The sequence below is a fragment of the Cariama cristata genome, unplaced genomic scaffold (assembly GCF_000690535.1).
Source record: "Cariama cristata isolate BGI_N322 unplaced genomic scaffold, ASM69053v1 scaffold45227, whole genome shotgun sequence".
Classification (NCBI taxonomy): domain Eukaryota; kingdom Metazoa; phylum Chordata; class Aves; order Cariamiformes; family Cariamidae; genus Cariama; species Cariama cristata.
Genome location: NW_009625793.1, coordinates 1 through 19,311, shown reverse-complemented (window position 1 = coordinate 19,311; position 19,311 = coordinate 1). Strand labels below are relative to the sequence as shown.

Sequence of the window (19,311 nt, the reverse complement as noted above, 5' to 3'; positions counted from 1 at the left end):
AACTTGCACAGACAGGAGTGGTGGCTTTCTAGCATCCAGGACTTGCAGAAATAGTAGCTGGTATAGGAATATTTCTTGTTGCCAAGTATCAGCCAAAATATCAAGCGTTAATCTGTCCCCATGGATAGCATATATTTTCACAGTATAAAAAGCTGTCAAAAACAAGCCCTTGCATGTTAAATATCATTGAGCATTGGAGTCTGGTAGCTTACCAATTGTTTGATGTGGTAATTGTTAGATTTCTTTTATTTTTATTGCAGGCTGAAAAAGCAGAAGGATTTATCAGACTTCCAGACTTCAGTGTGGACCGAGCAATTGAATGCAAAAAAAAGCAGTAAGTTTATCTTTTGCTCCCAGTTTTGCATGATTTTTTACAATATTGCAAGGCATTGAATTTCAGTAGTGTCTGACAATGAAGCTGCGGGGAGCTTTTCTGTGTTGTATAAATAATGAGATATTAATTAGGCTACTGAATGAAAACCATATTGCAAAAATATTTTTGAAAATTCTCTGCCAGATGTGCTCTGCTAAAACTACAAATAAAAAAGTAGATCAGTATGTCAAATGCTTTTTTTTTTCTTTCTCTTTGTTCATTGATTATGAGTACATTGTAGTCTATCATCTCAGATATCTCCTCTTAGGTGAGGAGGTCAACAGTGGTGCAAGTAATGCTGCTTCCCTCCAAGTTGGGACTATTCTTTAGGCTACCGTGGTGCAACTGAGCTTGGGTTGTACTTGAAACCTCTGGTTGTGCAGGGAATAAAAACATTGTTTAGCAGAGTACACATTTCAAAATATTTTCTCCAAACTCCATATGCAGGACTGATTTCCAGCTGCTTCTGAGTACACTTCAAAGGTTTGGAGAGGTGTTGCTGCTGTTAAAAGTTATAAAGCTCAGCATGGCTTTTATTCCGTCTGTCAAGAGAAAACCTTCGTTCCTCTGTTTGCGTCTCACACTGCGACTAGCTGTAGGTGTTCTTGAGATTAACTGTGGACTTGACTCCTCCAAAGGAGACAGCTATTTTGAATATGGGGAGCTCCATTACGTTTTCTCAGAGGAAAGGTTGAGTCACATAGCACAGGACCATGAGAAAATGTTGCCCTTCACTTCTGCAGCTGTTGGCTCTCAGTGACCGGCAGGGAAACACATGCTCATCACTTATTTGGGACAGGGTAAGTTAGGAGAACTGTGAGGAGTCACCGGTGCTGCTGAGGCCCAGTCAAACAGTGTATGCTTCCATGGGACAGGGTCAGTCACCTAACGAGGAACAAAAGAAGGAAGCCACATATTCTCAGGATTGCAGACTATGTTTTAGGGAAAAAAAAAAAAAAAAGACTCTGAAAAGTCTTACTGGTGGATATTCAACTAAAGCATAGTCTGAGGTCGAGACCAACATGTTAATTATTTGAGGTAGTCAGGGGACTACCTCCATGTTATTTGTTGCAGACCTACCACCTAGTTGCCTCTTTGGTGCCTCTTCAAACCTGTCTTGGAAAACACAGTGAAGAGTCAGTTGCTATTCACCCGCTGCGTGCCACTTGTGATGTTATTGTATCACGTGTCCCTTCCCCCAATCATCAGTTTTCCATGCTGTGGGGTCTTAATCTGATTGACCACTCATGGAAGCTGCTTCATAACTTGGGTCACTTCTGGTGCTTTCTGTGAACCTTTTTCAGGTTTACTTTGCTTTTCAGAGCTGGAGGAAGCAGAACTGCACACAGTATTTGAGATGTGGGCACACAACAGAATTATGTAATGGAATAATGAAAGTTTTTGTTTTATTCTTTATTCCTTCCTTTTTAGTTCCTGTAGTTTATACCCTCTGAATAATGTGTAGCCTAGGAAATGAGCTAGAAATAGGCTAGAGTTTTAAGGATAAGCTGATTTGGATTAATACAGTGGAGTGAATAAATATTTTAAATAATGCATTCAGCTATTATTTTTTCTTTCTTATGTAGACTAGTTTTCATCATATCTTTTCTGTTTTTCTTTTCTTAAAGTGCTATTAAGATCAGCCACCCACAGATCAAGACATTCTATTTTGCAGCAGAAAATGTTCTGGAAATGAACACGTAAGTACGAGCGACTGGCCATGTTTCATCCTGTCTCACACCTGAGAACACCCTTTGAAAGTTCATTCTCTCACTGTCAAGCAGTTCTTGATAGAGTTATTTGGGGAGTTACTGAGTCTGTTTTGTTTTCTGGTCACTGTATAGATGGAAACTACTGCTATTTGTTCACTAATTACAGTTGAGATTGGAATTGCATTATTAGCCTGATTTTGATACTAATCTTCCCAACATTTCTGGTATAAATCCATTTCCATGAAAGAGGTGCAAAGATCTGGTGGCAAGTTCATCACCTTGGGAGAAGTGAAGGAAGAAAGGAAAAAGAGGGAAAAGCTTAATATAGTTTTGTCCCAGAAGTCATCTAGGACTAGAATATAATAATGTCTGCTTTCAGAGTAGCATGTCAGTTAACAAGGAGGGTTAAAGGGGTAGAAAGGAATGTCTCTTTAATGTAAGTAAGCATTTACTTCAGCGCCAAACTATGTTGCAGTTAAATGATCTTCATGACAGATCAGAAATTTTCTTTCCACAATTGTCCCTAAGAACAACAACTCATTCATGCAGTTTCTAATGCAAGAAGTAAAAATAGATATGAATACTGCCATTTTAGAAACCACTGAGCTATCAGAAATTGATATTACTTGCTATTGATCCAGTTTTGTCTGATTTAGATACATCTCATGTCATCTTTGTCTTTTTTACTTCAGATTGCAGTCTGTTCACAATGCTATTGCATTAAATAGCCAAATACTGGACATAAAGCAGTACAATTTAAATGGGAAGAGAGCTCATATGATAGTCAGGTCCGGATTTTAATCACGGCTCTACTGGTGATCTTTGTGAGATTCTACATAGGGCATTGGCTGTTCTTTCCCTCCATAAACAGGAGACCTCATACATATTTACCACAACAGAAAAGGACAGAGATTGAGAGAACATGTGTGACCTTTTGAAAGGGCTATAGAAGCAGAAATGTATGGTACTACGGTAGTGTACGTACATAGATACACATTCATAAATCTGTAGTCTATAAATGCATACAAGTAAATATAGATGGAAAGAATGCGCTGCCCTTTGCAACTTGGAGCAGCGCAGAGCATACTGGTGGGGAGGTAACCATCCATTTCTGTATCACTGTGTTTCCTACCAGAGCTCCCGAACAGAATGAGAAGCCCTTGAGGCAGATGGACTGAGGATGACTGAGAATGAGGGACTGCTGGATAGGAATATTTCTGTAGAGAGAGTAACCCTGGTTGAGAGAGAAGAGAGGGAAGGATGTAGGGAGAAGGATAATTAGAGCTGAAATGGAGAAAAATGGAGGACGTTAGTGACAGCCAGTTTGGAACCCAGCTGGAAATTCTCAGTGTCTAACAACACTTTTGAAATGTTTAGTCTCATGAGTGAGTAATTGAAATCTATGCAGGTGTCCCAGCTCTTATGCCCCTCAAAATTATTTTCTTCAAACTCCACTTCTCGAGTAAATTTCAATTTGGCTTAACACTAAGTAGCCTAGCATTAGAGCAGCTTGCACTATGCTGCACTAATACTAATTCCTCACTGTTGTAACTGATGATGTTTTCCTTGGCAAAGTATAAAATACATGCATTTAATATACAAAGTACACGTGTACTCATGCATATGTCAAAACAAACTAAAAGACATCTGTTCGCTTGGCTCCGGTCCTACAAATACATATGCATGTGAGTGGTTCCACTGAACTCACTGGGGCATTTGCCTGTGTCGAGTTACTGGTGTGCATAAATGCTTGACGGATCATGACCTTTTGTAATTCTTCATGCATATATATCTATTAAATCAACAGTGGATTTATTTAGTCATTTGCTTCATTAATTTAGCATGTATTTGCTCTTGTCATGCACACATGAAAAGTAAATGTGTGCTGGCTAGCTGTGTGCATTCACCTGGCCAGTTGCATGCGGTTACTAGCAATCTGTCTGACCTTGTGGTTAATGAGGTCCTGAATTTTTTAGCAAACCTTTTCTTTTGTTAAGATTTTTAATTTAAAAAAATCATTCTCTTACAATTAGCTGTTAGAAGTCAATAATCCACTCTTACAGAAATGACACTTTGTTTTCTTGAATTGTTATGTGGTTGTGTTGTTCATATTGCAGTCTAAAAATCCAGTTTCTCTGGCACTGATCTTACTAGCAAATTTCCCATTGCTTCAGTAGAATCAAGATCAGAGACAATGCTTTTTCAATTATGAATCTTAATTCCGGCCTTTCATACACTCCCTATTTAGGCCTTGAGTTTTAATCTGAAAGGCTTGAGCTTTTTCAGTTGTTAGTTTCTTAAAACCTGGGTAGATCTGAAAGACCTACAGGCAAACACATTATACAAAAACTATATCTAGGGATTGTTTCTAGCACTAGAAAAATTCAGCTACCTAGGAAGAGAAATGGAAAAAAGAAGTTAATAGCTTAAAGCAACACAGGAAGTGAGACTTACTAAAACCAAAAGTGCATAGAGAGTTGAAGAAAGCAGTATATAATGGTCAAAAAGTCTAGTTTTAAATGGCTTAAATTCTTAGACTGTGCTGCGATAGCTTTGGCCAAGGGAGCCAACATCATCTTCTATGGCTCCTGTGCCTTTTGCTTCATCTCAAGTGAGAGATGACACCTCAACAGCAGGACTAAGCGATTGACATTGTGTTATAGCACACATACTTTTCCTTTAGCTTCCACAAATACAACTCCTTGGTCATCAGTAGTACTTTTTTCAGGATCAGGTAAAGATGTCCCAGGCAACTAGTCCTGCTCACCGTAGGCAATATTAGTATTCCGGTAACTGGTGCCTTTCTAGAAGATGATCTAAGAAACAAAAAGAAACTTTGACATTTAGTCTTCAGGTTAATGAAAACAGATGTGATGTAGAACACATCTGAGGGGCAAAACTCTGTCCAAACAGCATGCAAGTATCCCTAACTCTGTATTCCCTCTGTTTCAAACACAGGTGGCTAAGTAAGCTGGGGATGGCTGTAGACCCTCAGGCACCCAACGGGAAGAATGAGGAAGGTATGCTCCTAACTGTGGTTTCAGTGTGTAACTACATTTTGTTCTTCACAGATTTTGCTTGGCCAAATTTTTGTCAGCTCTTTTCTTTCTTTTAAATTGTCAACTTGGGTCCGTCTACCAACTGAGCTCAGTGAAACCACACTGACACTGCACAGAGTAATCACAGAAAAAGAAACAATTGTGAGAAACAGTGCCACTGAGAGACACTCTGTGATTTTGTGAGAGGTGTGTAACTACTTTCTGGCAGTTTGCTGGCTTGCTAAGTCTACCAAGTGTGAAGAGAAACAGCTGTGCTACTCTGGGTTTTGAGCTAGTAAGGTATGTTACAGAAGTTGTGCTATGGCTTGGGAACATCTTGTGCAATGTAGACCCATCCCTAGGGTGTCCTCCATTCCCAGGGGTTTCAACAGCAGCAATGTTGGTAGGGCAGTGGTAGCAGTGTACCGGAGCCTACAATTTCCTTCAGAGCCAAACTCAGGAGTTCATTGTGGAATGAGTAACTTTAAACGTTCCCTAGCAATTTATTTATTTTCTTAATTTGCACACTGACTTAACAGGACTTTTTGGTGGGAGGATGCCTGCAGTCAAATCACAAATCTGGGCAGAGGACAAAGTACATCACCTGTCAGAGTGCTTGGAAAATCTGCTGGTGAAGACACATGTACTGGGAGCTGGTTTAGAATAAGTGTTGTAGGCAGCATTATGTTAGCAAACCAAGAATGGATTCTGACCTGAGGAATACGTATCACCTTCTGGGTCTTTGACCCTCCACTTTTAGAGTATTGGTATCAAGTGCCCTTTTCAGAACAGCTCAGGTTGTGAAGGAGCTGTCATGATGAAGAAATTGGTATTTGTAGTAGTATGAACACTTAGGTGATGCAGCCTGTTTTTTTCTAAGCACTGAAATGCTCCTCTCTGCATCCCTTCTGCTGTTTCCCAGAATAAGGTTGTGGTTCACGTCCAGGCTTTGGACATGTAATTCCATTATTGATAGTCTGATCTGGGTCTGTTTATACTCTGGCTCCATTTATACCCTGCCCTTAAAAGCCGCTTTGGGGCTGGTAAAAATAGGTACCACCGATTTCTGGAGATTCAGCAGATCTCATTGATTTCTTTGTTTTCAGTTCATGGTTCCTCTTTATTTCTTGTCAGGAAACTTGTTAATTCCCATACCCCCAAATTTCTCCAAAATACCTGTGTCCTCTTTGAACCCAGTTTTGTATTAAACCAGTCTGGAACAATTAGGATAAAGGGCTATATTGAGTATTGGGCTGTGTAGCAAGAACTGCGTGATAATTGTACTCAGGAAGGAAATGTCCAAATACGTTGTCTGTATTTTCACAAAGAAGGAGTTTCATGGAAGATGAGGGTGGTCAAAATTCTATACATGAAAACAAATTACTTTCTTTCTAAAGCCTCAAAGATGTAGTTATTGGTTGTCTTGACTGAGACTTACAAAACGGTTCAAAATGAGCCAGCCCACTAATCTTAATTTAAAAAAAAAAAAAGACAGATACAAAATAATCCACTCGATAACCTCTACAGCAGGTTATCTAATTACCCTGCAATAAGCGTAACATAGGCAAGATTCCTGCAGCTTTTAAAGCTGATGGCCCATTTCCCCTTCAGAAAAAGGCACTCTGATTCTGGTGTCAAACCAGAGACGGAGACCAGAGATTTCCTTGTTTTTCCAAGCGCATTTTGTCAGAGGTTCTCCAGCAGCTGCCTTGAGCATGGGTTCAGCACCCCATGGGCATGCCTGGGTGGATGTGCCCTTGCAGAGGCATTGCTATGTTTCAGAAAAACACTGTCATTACCCACAGTCACTTCTGTTTCTGCTGACCTGGTTCTCCCCTCTGTATCACACACCGTAACTCTTCAGGAGGGTCTTGGCTCTTGTTATGGCAGTTCTTGTGTGTTCATGTACTTTCTATGCATTTTAACAGCCCCCCCAATCCCATTTGCCTATTTAGAGTATCAGAAACAGCTGTTGATTCTTTTTCAGTTCTTCTATGTGACTAAAAGGGGAGCTGCAGAAACAATAAGCTCTTTACTAAGAGTTATTCAAGAAGGCATTAATAGAGCCTTAGAATTTGATACAGGCCTTGTTGCAGCCAGTCTCAGTCCTTTATGCTAAGATGTGTCAGCACATATTTCCAGTAAACAGAATAGTAGCTATGCTATTAAAAAAACCCCTATAGTTCTATATAGTACAGGGAGAAAAAGTAATGAATCTGTTTAAGTTTCACTTTGTTAACATCTTAGAAACTTCCCTCTCATGTATTAAATTCTTCTCTCTTAAAACTTTGTTCCCCTCACAGTGTTTATTAAAACCCCCAAATACCATGCACAAAAAGAAACTGCGTGGGTGTTAGTTAAAAGATGAGATAATCACAGGTCATTTCCCAGAGATGCTGCTTTCTAGCAGTGTGAACCCATGAAGTCCAGCTCTTACCAAGTACTCCCAGAACATGAACAACCCTCGCCCACTTTGGGAGAGAGCTGGAGGGTTGCTTCCACTGGAAAGACCCAGCTGCTCTTAGATAGCCCAAGGGAGACGCAGTGCCAGGTGCTGGCTCCCAAGGAGACCACAGGGCCAGCCTCTGCTCTTGTGACACTCGACACTGCCTCATGTTGTCCTCATTGAGCTCTGACTATGTCTTTGCAACCTTTTTTGTCCCCAGCTCAGTTAGGTGGGGTGAGCGCTGTCACCATTCACACATGGTGCAGGGCAGGATGCAAGCACTTGCTCTTATGAAGGTTGGATGTGAAAGGCTGATGCGTGCTGAGAGGTTTAGTAGAGGGAAGTGAGCTTGCCCAGTGGTTACAGCCAGGCCCGGGGAGTAGGCACCAGCAACTTACTGTCTCCCCTTTTCTGTGTCTCATTTTATCAATGGTTATCGCTTCATTTAATCCACTTTTAAAAAGCAGCTGAGAAAATGCTTTCACTTACTACACAGTTAGTTGAAAGAAATAACAACGTGTCTGTCTCTCTGCCACATGTTAAGAGATACTGAGGCTCTATCAACTTGGTTTTTATTTAAAAAAAAAAAAAGATGAGTGGGGTATATAGTCCTAGAGTACTGTGTTTACTTTTAGTACTAGCTCTGTACACGTACTGCCATGTGGCGTGGCATGTTTATGTGAGTTACTCTGTGGTGACACAAGACTCATGAAGCTGCTCTGTGGTTTCCAAAGCACCATGCGATCGATTTGTTTTCTCCAAAACTGCACCCAAAACACCAATGCCTTTTGCTAGCTCGAGGAAAACTTACTGGTTATAGAGATTAAGGGACAACATCTGCTACTTGCAACAGGTCTCCCAAACATATACTACAAATGATGCAACCTTTATTTCACAGGCTGCAAAGGGAGGAAAAAAAAATCACCCCAAACCTATTTGTGAAGCTATCTAGAGTAGTGCCATCTAGTGTTTCCTGCCATAGCAAATTAGCAATTTTTTTTTGCTTAAAAGAAAAAATGTTGCCGTGAAGTACTGTGGCATCACCACAAGTGTGTTGATTTTCAGAGTAGGAGACACTGACTTGTTACAGCGTGGTCCTCAGCCCAGAGCATCCTACTTGGTGATCTTGGCTTATGACAGTGCTGCGAGGAAAAAGTGACTGTTGGTCTAACGCTTTGGTTTTGCTCATTTTCCATGTCTGCCTCAGAATGCTACAGCGAAAGTGAACACGATGATCCAGAAATAACAGACACGCCACCTCCCCCCTACACAGTCCAGCCACCACCTCCTCCTTCAGTAAGTATTACAGTAATTATCTTGTTTCTTGTTACTAGCCAGTTGGAACAAAACTTTCTTGAGGTGGTGGACTTTTGAGGAATAACGTAAAACAGTGGCTGGAAATGTTCATCCTGTGTGCCTGCGAAATGAGGATGCACTGACTGCCCCTGCCCTGGGGCAGAGCACCAGCAGCCTGCACCTCTGGGAGCCTCGCGCTGTAAAAGAACAGCTCCTTCAGACGAAGGCATCTTTAGCTTGCTGGAGAAAGGAAAGTGTCACTCTACCTCATACACATGCTGTGTCTTTCCTTTACAAGGTTTTTAACACATTGCTGTAACCTAGTTTTTCATACTATTTTTTTTTAAAAAAATCAGCCTCAAATCTTCTTTTTTTTTGTGACCCCAGTAACAGCATCCAACAGATTTGTATTTATTTATATGAGTAAGCTGTTCTTAAGACTGCTGAATTTGAAGCTGCTTTTGTGGCAGTGAAGAAAATGGAAGGGAAAGAGGCCTCTTCTTACAGTGGTAAAATCAGTTCTTTTTCTTTACCTCTGAAAAATAGACTATAAAAAAAGAAAATAAGCATCCTCCCAAATTCTATGCTATTTTTCTCTCTTGCTGTAGCGTATTTTCCCAGAATATTCCTTCCTGTCTCTCTTAATTGAATAAATTAGAATAAGCACAATGCACCCTCATGTGTCTAATCAAATTGACTCACCTAATTATTAGCCACTTACCACTCTATTAATCTGATTTCTATATTGTTGCTTTTCTCAGTGATCTGATCTCCCCTTACACCTGCTTTAAGATATGGGGTTTAGAAATGAGTAATCTGGCTTGGAATGATAATGCAGCTGAAATAAGGAATCCTGAGTTCAGGCCTTTCCCTTCCCCAGCTGAAAGTTAACATCGAGGGGTATGCAGTAACATACTTAGTACTAAATCATCTCACTGCAATCTCTTGGAAGGGGAAGTGTCTGCTGTATGGCACACTGAGATGACATCCAGTAACTGAAATGGGCACAGAGGCAGTGAAGCAGGAACAAATTTGAGATACATAGATGAGCTGGAGAAGCTTGCGCAGTCACAGGCAATAATAAAAGGAGATGTCATGCACAGGGTTGCCTGTCTGGCAATCTTTAATTAGCTACATAAAGCTAGGAGTGTACGTCACACTGTCACCCACTTGTGCTCTTCTGTTTCGGTCAGATAAGTCAGTCTTCACTTCCTCTCCTGAAACACTTTAATGTTAATGGCTGTAAAACAACCCACCTGGCCCTTGGGGGGGGGTGTGGTGTTCACTGCTGTGTAAAACACGATTCTTTATCGCCTGTGTTAACTGGAAGTCAAATGTGGCCGAGTAGCTATAAATATTGGAGAAAACAGGAATCTTAGCAATACGTCTCCAAGGGTTATTCTGGGCCGAGGGCCGATAATGAAGCGTCTTGAATTTTATACCTCAGTGGCTTGCCTTTAAGAGGCTGTAGATGTCTTTTCCATCTGCTCACCTCTGAGTGAATGTCTGCATTTTTCCAGATGATGAGTTTTAAACAGGTGCTGTTTTTTAGTTTTCTGTTTTTCTGGCTCCCTGCTGCTTGTCAATCTGTTGCTGCAGAAGTGATCTCCGGTTGTCTCCTTCACATATACACTCTTCTTGAGTGCAGGCCTCCACGTTTTAGCAGGGGATGCGTGGGAGGCAGGCAATGGTACAGGTGCTGAAGGGTCCTCCTTTCTCAGCCCGTCCCTTCAAGGTTATCTTCCCTCCAGCCTTTACCTCTCTTAGCTGATTTCCCTTCTCCTCATCCCCAGTTTAGAATCCATTCCCCCATGGACAAAGGTTAGTGTCTCCTGAGCAAAGTCGTCATCTTTTCACCCCAGAAGTGGCCACTGGAATAAGGTCCAGCTGCCATGGGTCTGCCCTATGCTCAGCTTGCTTATGTGGTGGGTAGGAACAGTTAGGTACCAATGCAGCTGTGTTTGACTGCAAGTCAGTCTCCTTTTAAATACCTGATTTAATGCCCCTTTCCCTCTGGACAGGTACTGGAGCAAGAAAGGAAGGATTGGGTGGATTGCACTGGAAGGTCTCAGAAAGCACAGCTTTACTGGAAAGTCAATTCTAGGAGTGGAGCTTTTGGTTGTCTCAGGGAAGGCTGGTTAAACATTGCTTGCCTATTTGTTTGCTTCAGAGTTTCTGAACCAAGCTGTGAGGTCCCAAACGTGATTGATTTGGGTTGATACTCTGTGAGTATCCACTTTTGGAAGGCCTGCTTGAGTCTTTTCAGATTGCTACCAGAAGAGACAGCTATCCTGGAAACCCAGTCCAGCATCAAGAATGTCACAGGCATTGACTGGGGTTCATTTCTTTTTTATTATTTTATCTGTTTTATCTTTATTTTATTATTTTTATCTTTTTTTTTAAAGTTGCACTTCTTCCTCTCGAGTGCCAAAGGGATTTTGCAAAATAGGAATTATGGACATTTTTGAAAATCACACTATTGCTGCCGTAAGCAGAAAGGCCTCCAAACTTCTTGAGAGTTATTCCAGAGTAAAAACTATTGGACTAGAAACTAATAGCCACTCAGGTGCAAGCTCTGTTAAATGTTAGAGCAGCAAACATTAGCACAAAGTTTTCACTTGCTATTCTGTTCTCTGCTTACCCAAACCATTTTGAAATTTCAAAAAAGAAAAAAGTAGTGATCATGAGCTTTCTATGCTTATGGTACTGTGGAAGAAAAAAGCAAGTGAGGAACAAGTAAATTTTAGCATCTGTAGGACAAAAGTTAAACTGACCATCTGCATTAATTTCTCCACATATTTATGGATTTACATTTCAAAAACCAGCAGCTATGTTGAGAAAATAGATTGCAGCAGTCCCAAAAGAGCAGTTGAGGTTTTTTACCGTGATAATTTTTCTCTAAAAAATGCCAGAGACTCACTGATATCCAGTGGAATCCTTATAATATGCTGGCTCAAGCATCTGCTTTTTAAAATGTCCCCAAATGGAGATTTACTATTATCTAGATGATTGCAAAACTTCCAAAGGAACCACTCAGTAAATTAGGTAAACATTTGTCATGCCAAAGTAAAAAAACCCACAAGACATATGTAGAGAAAAAGAAACACATTCTGGCAGTCATCTTTATTCTCACCCACATTTTTTTATTTAACACACAATGAAAATGAAAACAAAAATATAATCCACTCAGTGAGGCACAGTTTTCATTTCAATGGCACTTTCTTTTGCATGGACAAATGCCAGAAAAATAGAGGTGAGATCTAACATCTTCCTTTCCTGTCTTCGAACAATTGAAATTAGACCATCCACACCATGTGAGAATGAGCTTTTACTCTTCAGTTGTTCGGCTTGGCTGTACCAATGCTTCAACAATTTGTCTGATAGGAGCTCTTAGGTGAAATACTTTAGGTCATCTGTGTTCCTGAGGGTGTTTTTATCACTCATACATGTAGTTTATGACCGCATCTCCTTGTCCTTTGCTTTAGGATGCATTTCTGAAGGTTTCAGTTTTAAAAACAAAAATGCACCTGAAACACAATGTTGTACTTCTCACAATAGGAATATAAATTAAGCCTGGTCCTGCAGTGTTTGGGACAGTCTTGGAGGAATGGCTTTAAAATTTTTCAGAAGTGAAGAAAGTGCTACAAACAAACAGTGACCCACAATCCGATATTGGTCCTCCTTGTCTTCTAAATTAATTAGTAACCACGTGACACAGCTATATTAGAAACACAGGAAGGCAAATCTACTTTGCTTTTTTAATGTAAAAAGGAAGTAGTACACATTACGGCAACACTGAATTGCAGAAGTTTATATATCATAATCCAAAAAATTGTCACTCTTGGTTTGGTTTATATGCATACATCTTATTTCCAGTTTACCAGGTTAAAAATAAGTATTGCAGGCTAGTCCCTTTATTGTGTTTGCAGCTTGTCCAGGTTTCCCTAGCAACCTTCTCAGTTATTTTCAATACTTTCAGTCTAGTTATTATCTGTTTTAATCCTTACACAGATCTATTCTACATAAATATTAAGAACATAAACTTGCCAGAATTATTGTCTATCAGGTCTGGTATTCTGATTCTGGCATTGGCCAGTAGCAGATGATTTGCAGAAGGAGTAAATTTCTGCAGTAGCAGATACAATAATTCTGGCTTTCATATCACGATGATCTCATCAGGATTTCTGATAGTTTCTGCTAAGAGCTTCACTGTAAGGCTTTGTTCCCCTTGTCTTCCATTGCTTTATTTATTACTGTCAATTAATCTTCTTCTGGGTAATTGTATGTATATCTGTATGTTTGTGTATGTATTACTTGTGTATTTGACTCTCTTGGCTCATCTTTTCAGTGGTGTTTGGTGGCTAAGAAGCAGACTAGGGTTAGTTCTTCTTCTGTGAGTTGCTTTTGGTGACCAGATGATAGTACAACTCAATCAATGTAACTGCCTACTGTAGACAAAGACCTGGGCATCTATTTGCTCATCTGGGAAATCAAATACTTTTCATACCTTTGTTCTTTCTCTCAACATTTCTTTACATGGAATTGTGCATCTATCATACTCTCTCTTATTCAACTCCTAGCTCCTAATGATGGCTGTTAGATGTCTCTCAGACCTCTCTGGTTATTTGCGCTCTTGTTGAGGCAGGGTGACAAGTACAGAATGGAGGGCCTTAGGATGCCTTAATGATTTCTAATGTGTTTCTAGTGAAGTTTGGGTCCCTTTCCAGATTCATGGGGTGAAGGATGAATCTTAGCAGGTGAATGAGCAACACAAATCTTGTACCATTCCCCTTTTCCTGCCCTCTGCCCCATGACTGTTTTTTCTTCCCACCATTAACTTGCCATCATATTACTCATCAGCCTTCTTACCTTGGTGAATGATTAATCTCTTGAATGGACCAGGTAAAATAGCTTTCTGTGGTGAGAACGTCAAGGTACTTCAGTGCTTGTGCCCATTTCTGTCTATCCATAGTTAAGGCATTGGTGCATTTATTGAATGCTTCAAGACAACTTCATGTTCAATGGTTAATTCAGAGTTTCCTTTCTGCACTCTTGATTAGACCAATAAAGTGAAGACGAAGTAAAGAGTGAACATAAGTGTGACACCTAGCATGGAAGGCTACATTCAACATAATATTTTTCCTTGGTCTTTTGTTCCTAGGCATCATCAGGTTTTTGTCTGTTTTACCTCTGACTTCCTTGTGGCTTAGTTTCTGAAATTACTGCTCTGTAGGAGATTGGCTGCCATACCTCAGGCTTGTTTAGATGGATAATTAATCCAATTACATAAATTTTTGGTCAGTTAGCATTTCACCTGCATATCTATAACATGTAGAACCTAGGAACAGGAATAACTTGGAAATAATTTTTGTTTTTTGTCCCTCCTCCTTTGTTTCTGGAAAGCAGGATCAGCAGAAGTCTTCTTTCACCTCAACTCTGTCAAGTGAAGCATCTTGTTCTCTCTCCTCTGCTGAAAGCACTTTCAACTCCCAAGAGTCGTCTTCTTCCTTGACGTCCAAAGTGGTTTATTCTGAGAGGCAGTCGTGGCTTGACCTAGTTAACAGCTCTGCCACAGAAGAGAGTGATCAGCCTTTAACTTTCTGCGTACAGATTCACTCTGACGAGCCACCAGAAGTAGACTGTGGAGAAGTGGCAGAAAGCCAGGAGGGCCGACTTTCCAAACCCAGTGGTGGATCCCAAAACTCTTTTTTAGGTCCGGATACACATTGTCTAGCTGTGCCAGATGCAACAGGACAGAGATCAGTAGCCAAAGGTGAGCTAATGAGAGAGGAGATTTTAGTCTGCAGAGTCGTACAATGTGGGAGTTCAGGGGTTTTCCTCAACTTCCTATCCCCTTCCTTCCTTTATGTTCTTCACTGAAGAGTTTTCCAGTGGCACATCATTTAGAACAATCATTTGGTTTATTGTGTATTAAATATATAACTTAGTATCTAATTGGTAAGTACCTTTACGGCTTTTCTCAAAATTTACCTATATGTTAAGATCATAGCCTCTGTGTAAAATCCTAACATAGAAATATTTTTATTAGCTTTCTTTATTTCAATACAGCTGTCTCTTACTAGTTAGAATGGAATCAAGATTAATGGATTAAGAAAGTGTGTCACAGAACTGACACCCTAAGCAAAATGGCATATATTGGAAGTGGTGAACGTGGGGTTAGGTCAATAGAATTTTAAAAATAAAAGCAGCTGTGTTTACTTCCAGTACATATTCCCTTTTTGTTTCATTGAACGTCATTGTAATCAAGCAGAAACAACTGCAATCTTGAATCAGAAAGTCCATTTAGACTGGATTTTGCTTAAGCAAATGCATATCTGCACAGGTATCCTACCAAAATGTACTGCTAACTTAAAAATGCAGGATAGTTCCAGAATTTGGTCATTGTTACTGTCAATAACTCTCCCGCCATAGAAAGGCAATGTGTCTTGCCTTTTGAGCAAAGCATAAGAGGTGTTTCTGGCACACAATATGCTGAAATGAGAAGGTACTCAGCGTGCTTCCTAGAGAGGTAATACATAAGGAAGCAATGATGTTCTTGTGCAGCAACTCTACCTATGATTCCAAATCCTTGTAAAGATTTGAAGTGAGTACTTTGTTGCCGGAAGAGCAGTGTTGTCTCAGTACAATGCAAAACAGAGGTGCATCCAAAAGCTTAGACTGAAGGTAATGCAAAGGTGGAAAGAGACAGCACTGGACTTGTTGAGAACTTAGGGTATTTCTCTGAACTTGGCATTGATTGAAAAATTATAGTATAAGGCACATTAGTTACATTGTCATTCTCCCAATTGTTTTACAAATATCAACATTAGCACCTCTTTAGTTTGTCATATGTTGTTTTGATTTTACCAAAAATAAGGAAATTGAGGGAAGTACAGATTTTAGCAAAAGTGAAAATTAACTCAGAGTGTTTTGCGCCTAGCTTCATTATCCATCTTCTAGGCTGCTCTGCTAGAGAATTCTGTAGAAATGAAGATCAATAAGAATTAAACCCAAGAGCAAGCAGATGTACTGTTTCTAAGTGATAGAAAAGAGTGGGGGTTTGAGAGAGTTCCTGTGGAACCTAATTCTCATAAGTTCTGGCTTTGCAAGTAGTGAAAAGACTGGGACTGGCAGAAACGGCAGCCTTAATGAAAACGTGACAAAGACATAGTAAATGCATTGTCTTCTGTATTTCACCTTCTGGGTTAAAATTGACTAAGCAACGCCTTTGGGAAACATTATGAGGTACATTCTGGTGGATTGTTCGAATGTGGGTCATATATGGCATGGTGGCTTATAGATCCTGTTGAGCAAGATTCAGTGGTTGCTCTTCAGGAATCTAAACTTTTGCTTAGAATATGTTACTCTGGTATTGTCAGCAGTCCTGTAATGATGCATAGGTTAGTGCTTTCCATCGTGACTGTAAGGGTGACAAGTACTCTTATGGATGGTCATAGAATTAGCATGACACATTCATAATCATTTAAAGCATAGTTTGATAGGCTCAACAATACTAACCAATAAGAATGGGATTAAAATGTAAATCAAGGCACATTTTGGTATATTCCTGCCGTTTGCAAGGTGGTTCAATTTTCCCCCAAAAATTCCTGGGGAAATAAATTCTTCTGTTGCTCACTGCTTAGCTGATGGCCAAGCCTGATCGCAGAACACTTCCATCCTAACCACACCGGTGATGGAATTCCAAAAATAGATCATTTCAATGAGACAATCACTATGGAAACCGTATAACCTCACTAGTTACTGTCTGCATCATAACCCGTTGTTGAGCAAGTAGGGCATACATCATACACACATTTTTCTTTCCTTTATCAGTCTGCATAGTATGGGGAGGGGATGGAGAGTGTTGACGTGTGGGGCCCTCCCTCACAATGACCACTGAAAAAAATAAATGAAATAATTTGCAAGGAGATTAATTAAGCTATTTCAGTTTGAGAATGAGGTAGAAAAAAAGGATTAATGTAAACCAGCAATTCAGTTCCAAATGAAAGTTATCAAAAAGGATGCAATTCTGGTTCTGTAGCTTATCCCTCAAGAATTTCCCCCTCCACCTAGCTGATAAGGATGTGCACAAATACTGTGGGATGAATTCAAATTGTGTAGTAAAAGCTAGCTGCAAAACCTCATGATTTACAATAACTAGTAAGAACACCCTTGTTATCTTATGCAAAACAAGAATGCATACCTTAGTGCAGTCCGTATTATTTGCTTTACAATGCTTCTGAATAGTGCATTTCTGACAGCTTGTCATGTTTCTGAGTAATGAAACTGTGTCCAGGAGGACACAGATCCATCTTGCATTGGCATCTGTCCTGAAAACACGTGTCCCATGGGCAATAAAGCTGACCCTGCTGTTATCAGAATAGCTATGTGGTCTTTGAACCCACACCCCACAGAGCCTTTATGTGTGTCCATGCACTCTCCTTCTCCTTGTGAGGATAGAAAAAACCTGTCACACACTGTTTTGTGATCATATTCTGCTTAGTAAAACCCCATGAGGAATTTTTGGTTGTAGCTGATAGCAGCCTAGAGCTGAGGTGAAAATTTTCAAGAACTGAAGAGCACTTTTGTTCGCAAAAGTCAGAAACAGGCCAATGTGAGAAAAGCTGGTACCTAGAAGAAAGAGTAGCTGTGGGCATTGTGGAAAGAACTTATAATGAAAATGCAAAAATAGAGAAGAAACCTCAATAATGAGTTAAGCAATGAAAGAAAAGTTTCTCAGGGATGAATGTATGAATCTCTGAAGAGAAACTACAGGTTCAACTAAATATTCATGGATTACTTTTTCAATGAAAAGTATTTAATGAAATCTGCAAAGGAACTATAAGTGTCTGGTAAAGGACCTGTATCATATGATTTTTTTAATGACCTTTCCAGCACTCTTAGTTGTGTTTTTTTTTTTTTCAGCGTTAATTCTCAGTGCTGATTACTGGGGACAGGTTACATACCAGAGTGATACAAAGGTACAAAAAAAGGAGAGTTTAACAGTTTTCCCTTCTGAAAGGAGATCAGCATTATGCTTCCATTTACTTTGTGGGAATATTTAATACTTCCGTGTTGCAGCTTGCTACATGCACAGTGACAAAAGATTCAAAGCTGCCTATGACACTAAGAAACTGAAAGGTAAACAAGAAATGGTTGAGAATACAAATAACTATCTAACTACGTGCTCTGTATCCAGAAGCTGGCCTTGCCCCCTCTGGGATGGCTAGACTCACCCTGCAGCCAAACTCCATCCTTTGTATTTCTTCTGGCAACCACTAGAACAAAAAGTATCTGACTATGACCCACCACCATCGTCATGAAAAATTATGATAACAAAAGGAAGCCGCAGAAACCGAGAGGTTACTATAACAGAACAGGAATGTGTGTTTGTATTTATTTGGGGATCTTCTACTGTAGCAATAGCATCCTTCTTCCTTGCATTTTCTGAGGGTTTTATGATCATGTGAAGTTAATGCATCTTGGCAAGGAATTCTTATGGTACCACTTCTGGTTTATTTATTTTACCTTAGTTCAGAGTAGCTGGTAGAAGACCTGATGTGTGCTGATACTTTGAAAAACCTGGAAAGCTTTTCAAATGCCACTTGAATTTTATTTGGGTTTTGTGGGAAGGAGTTGGTTAAATAGAAGCTGGATGTATTCAATTCTTTCTTTTCTCAGAACTGACATTCTCTTCCCCTCTGGAGTTTTCCTGTGCCAGCAATAGCCAGAACAGATCATCTGGTGTGTGCTGGCCCCTTTGTTCCTTCTGCAAAACTTACAGAAAATGGCTAGATTGTCGCTGAGACTCGCCAAGAACTATGCCTATGTTTCTCTACAACTGTGTAGAGAAACAACTGTGTTTGATTATTTTGTTTCTCATCAAACAGGCTTTAGAAATCACAGTGAAAACTATGGTGTTATGGTTTTCTGAAAGAGAGACTTATTTGTGTTGTTTCCAGTTCAGCCACAGATTGTTAAAATGCCATCCCTCACAGTTGAGTCCACTCTCCTGTTATAGTCAAGAGCATCGAACTGTTGTTGGTAACATAACTTTCCTGTTATTTTCTCCAACTCTCTTACCTTTAGTTCTGCATTTGCCAGTGAGGAGGTTGCCTAAGCTATGCCCACCTAATTCAAGTATTTCCTGTCTTTTCTGTTCTGTAGTTATGTGGAAAATGTGATTTGACCAGGTGACTCGCTTGGTGGATGAGGGAAAGGCTGTAGATGTGGTCTACCCGGACTTCAGCAAGGCCTTTGACACCGTCTCCCATGGCATTCTCCTGGAGAAACTGGCAGCTCATGGCCTGGACAGGAATACCCTTTGCTGGGTGAAAAACTGGCTGGCCGGCTGTGCCCAGAGAGTGGTGGTGAATGGAGCTAAATCCAGTTGGCGGCCAGTCACCACTGGTGTTCTCCAGGGCTCAGCGTTGGGGCCAGTTCTGT

At 40.2% G+C, this 19,311-nt stretch overlaps 1 protein-coding gene across 1 annotated transcript; it reads left to right on the top strand.

Annotated features, from left to right (window-relative positions):
- Positions 1–260: 260 nt before the first annotated feature.
- LOC104164412 (interactor protein for cytohesin exchange factors 1-like) lies at positions 261–14,638 on the top strand (the record flags this gene model as incomplete). Its single annotated transcript, XM_009703732.1, has 5 exons — positions 261–334; positions 2,002–2,073; positions 5,044–5,105; positions 8,777–8,865; positions 14,272–14,638. Coding segments are annotated over 5 exons (664 nt in total), but the record flags the coding sequence as incomplete, so codon positions are not given.
- Between the last annotated feature and the right edge of the window lie 4,673 nt (positions 14,639–19,311).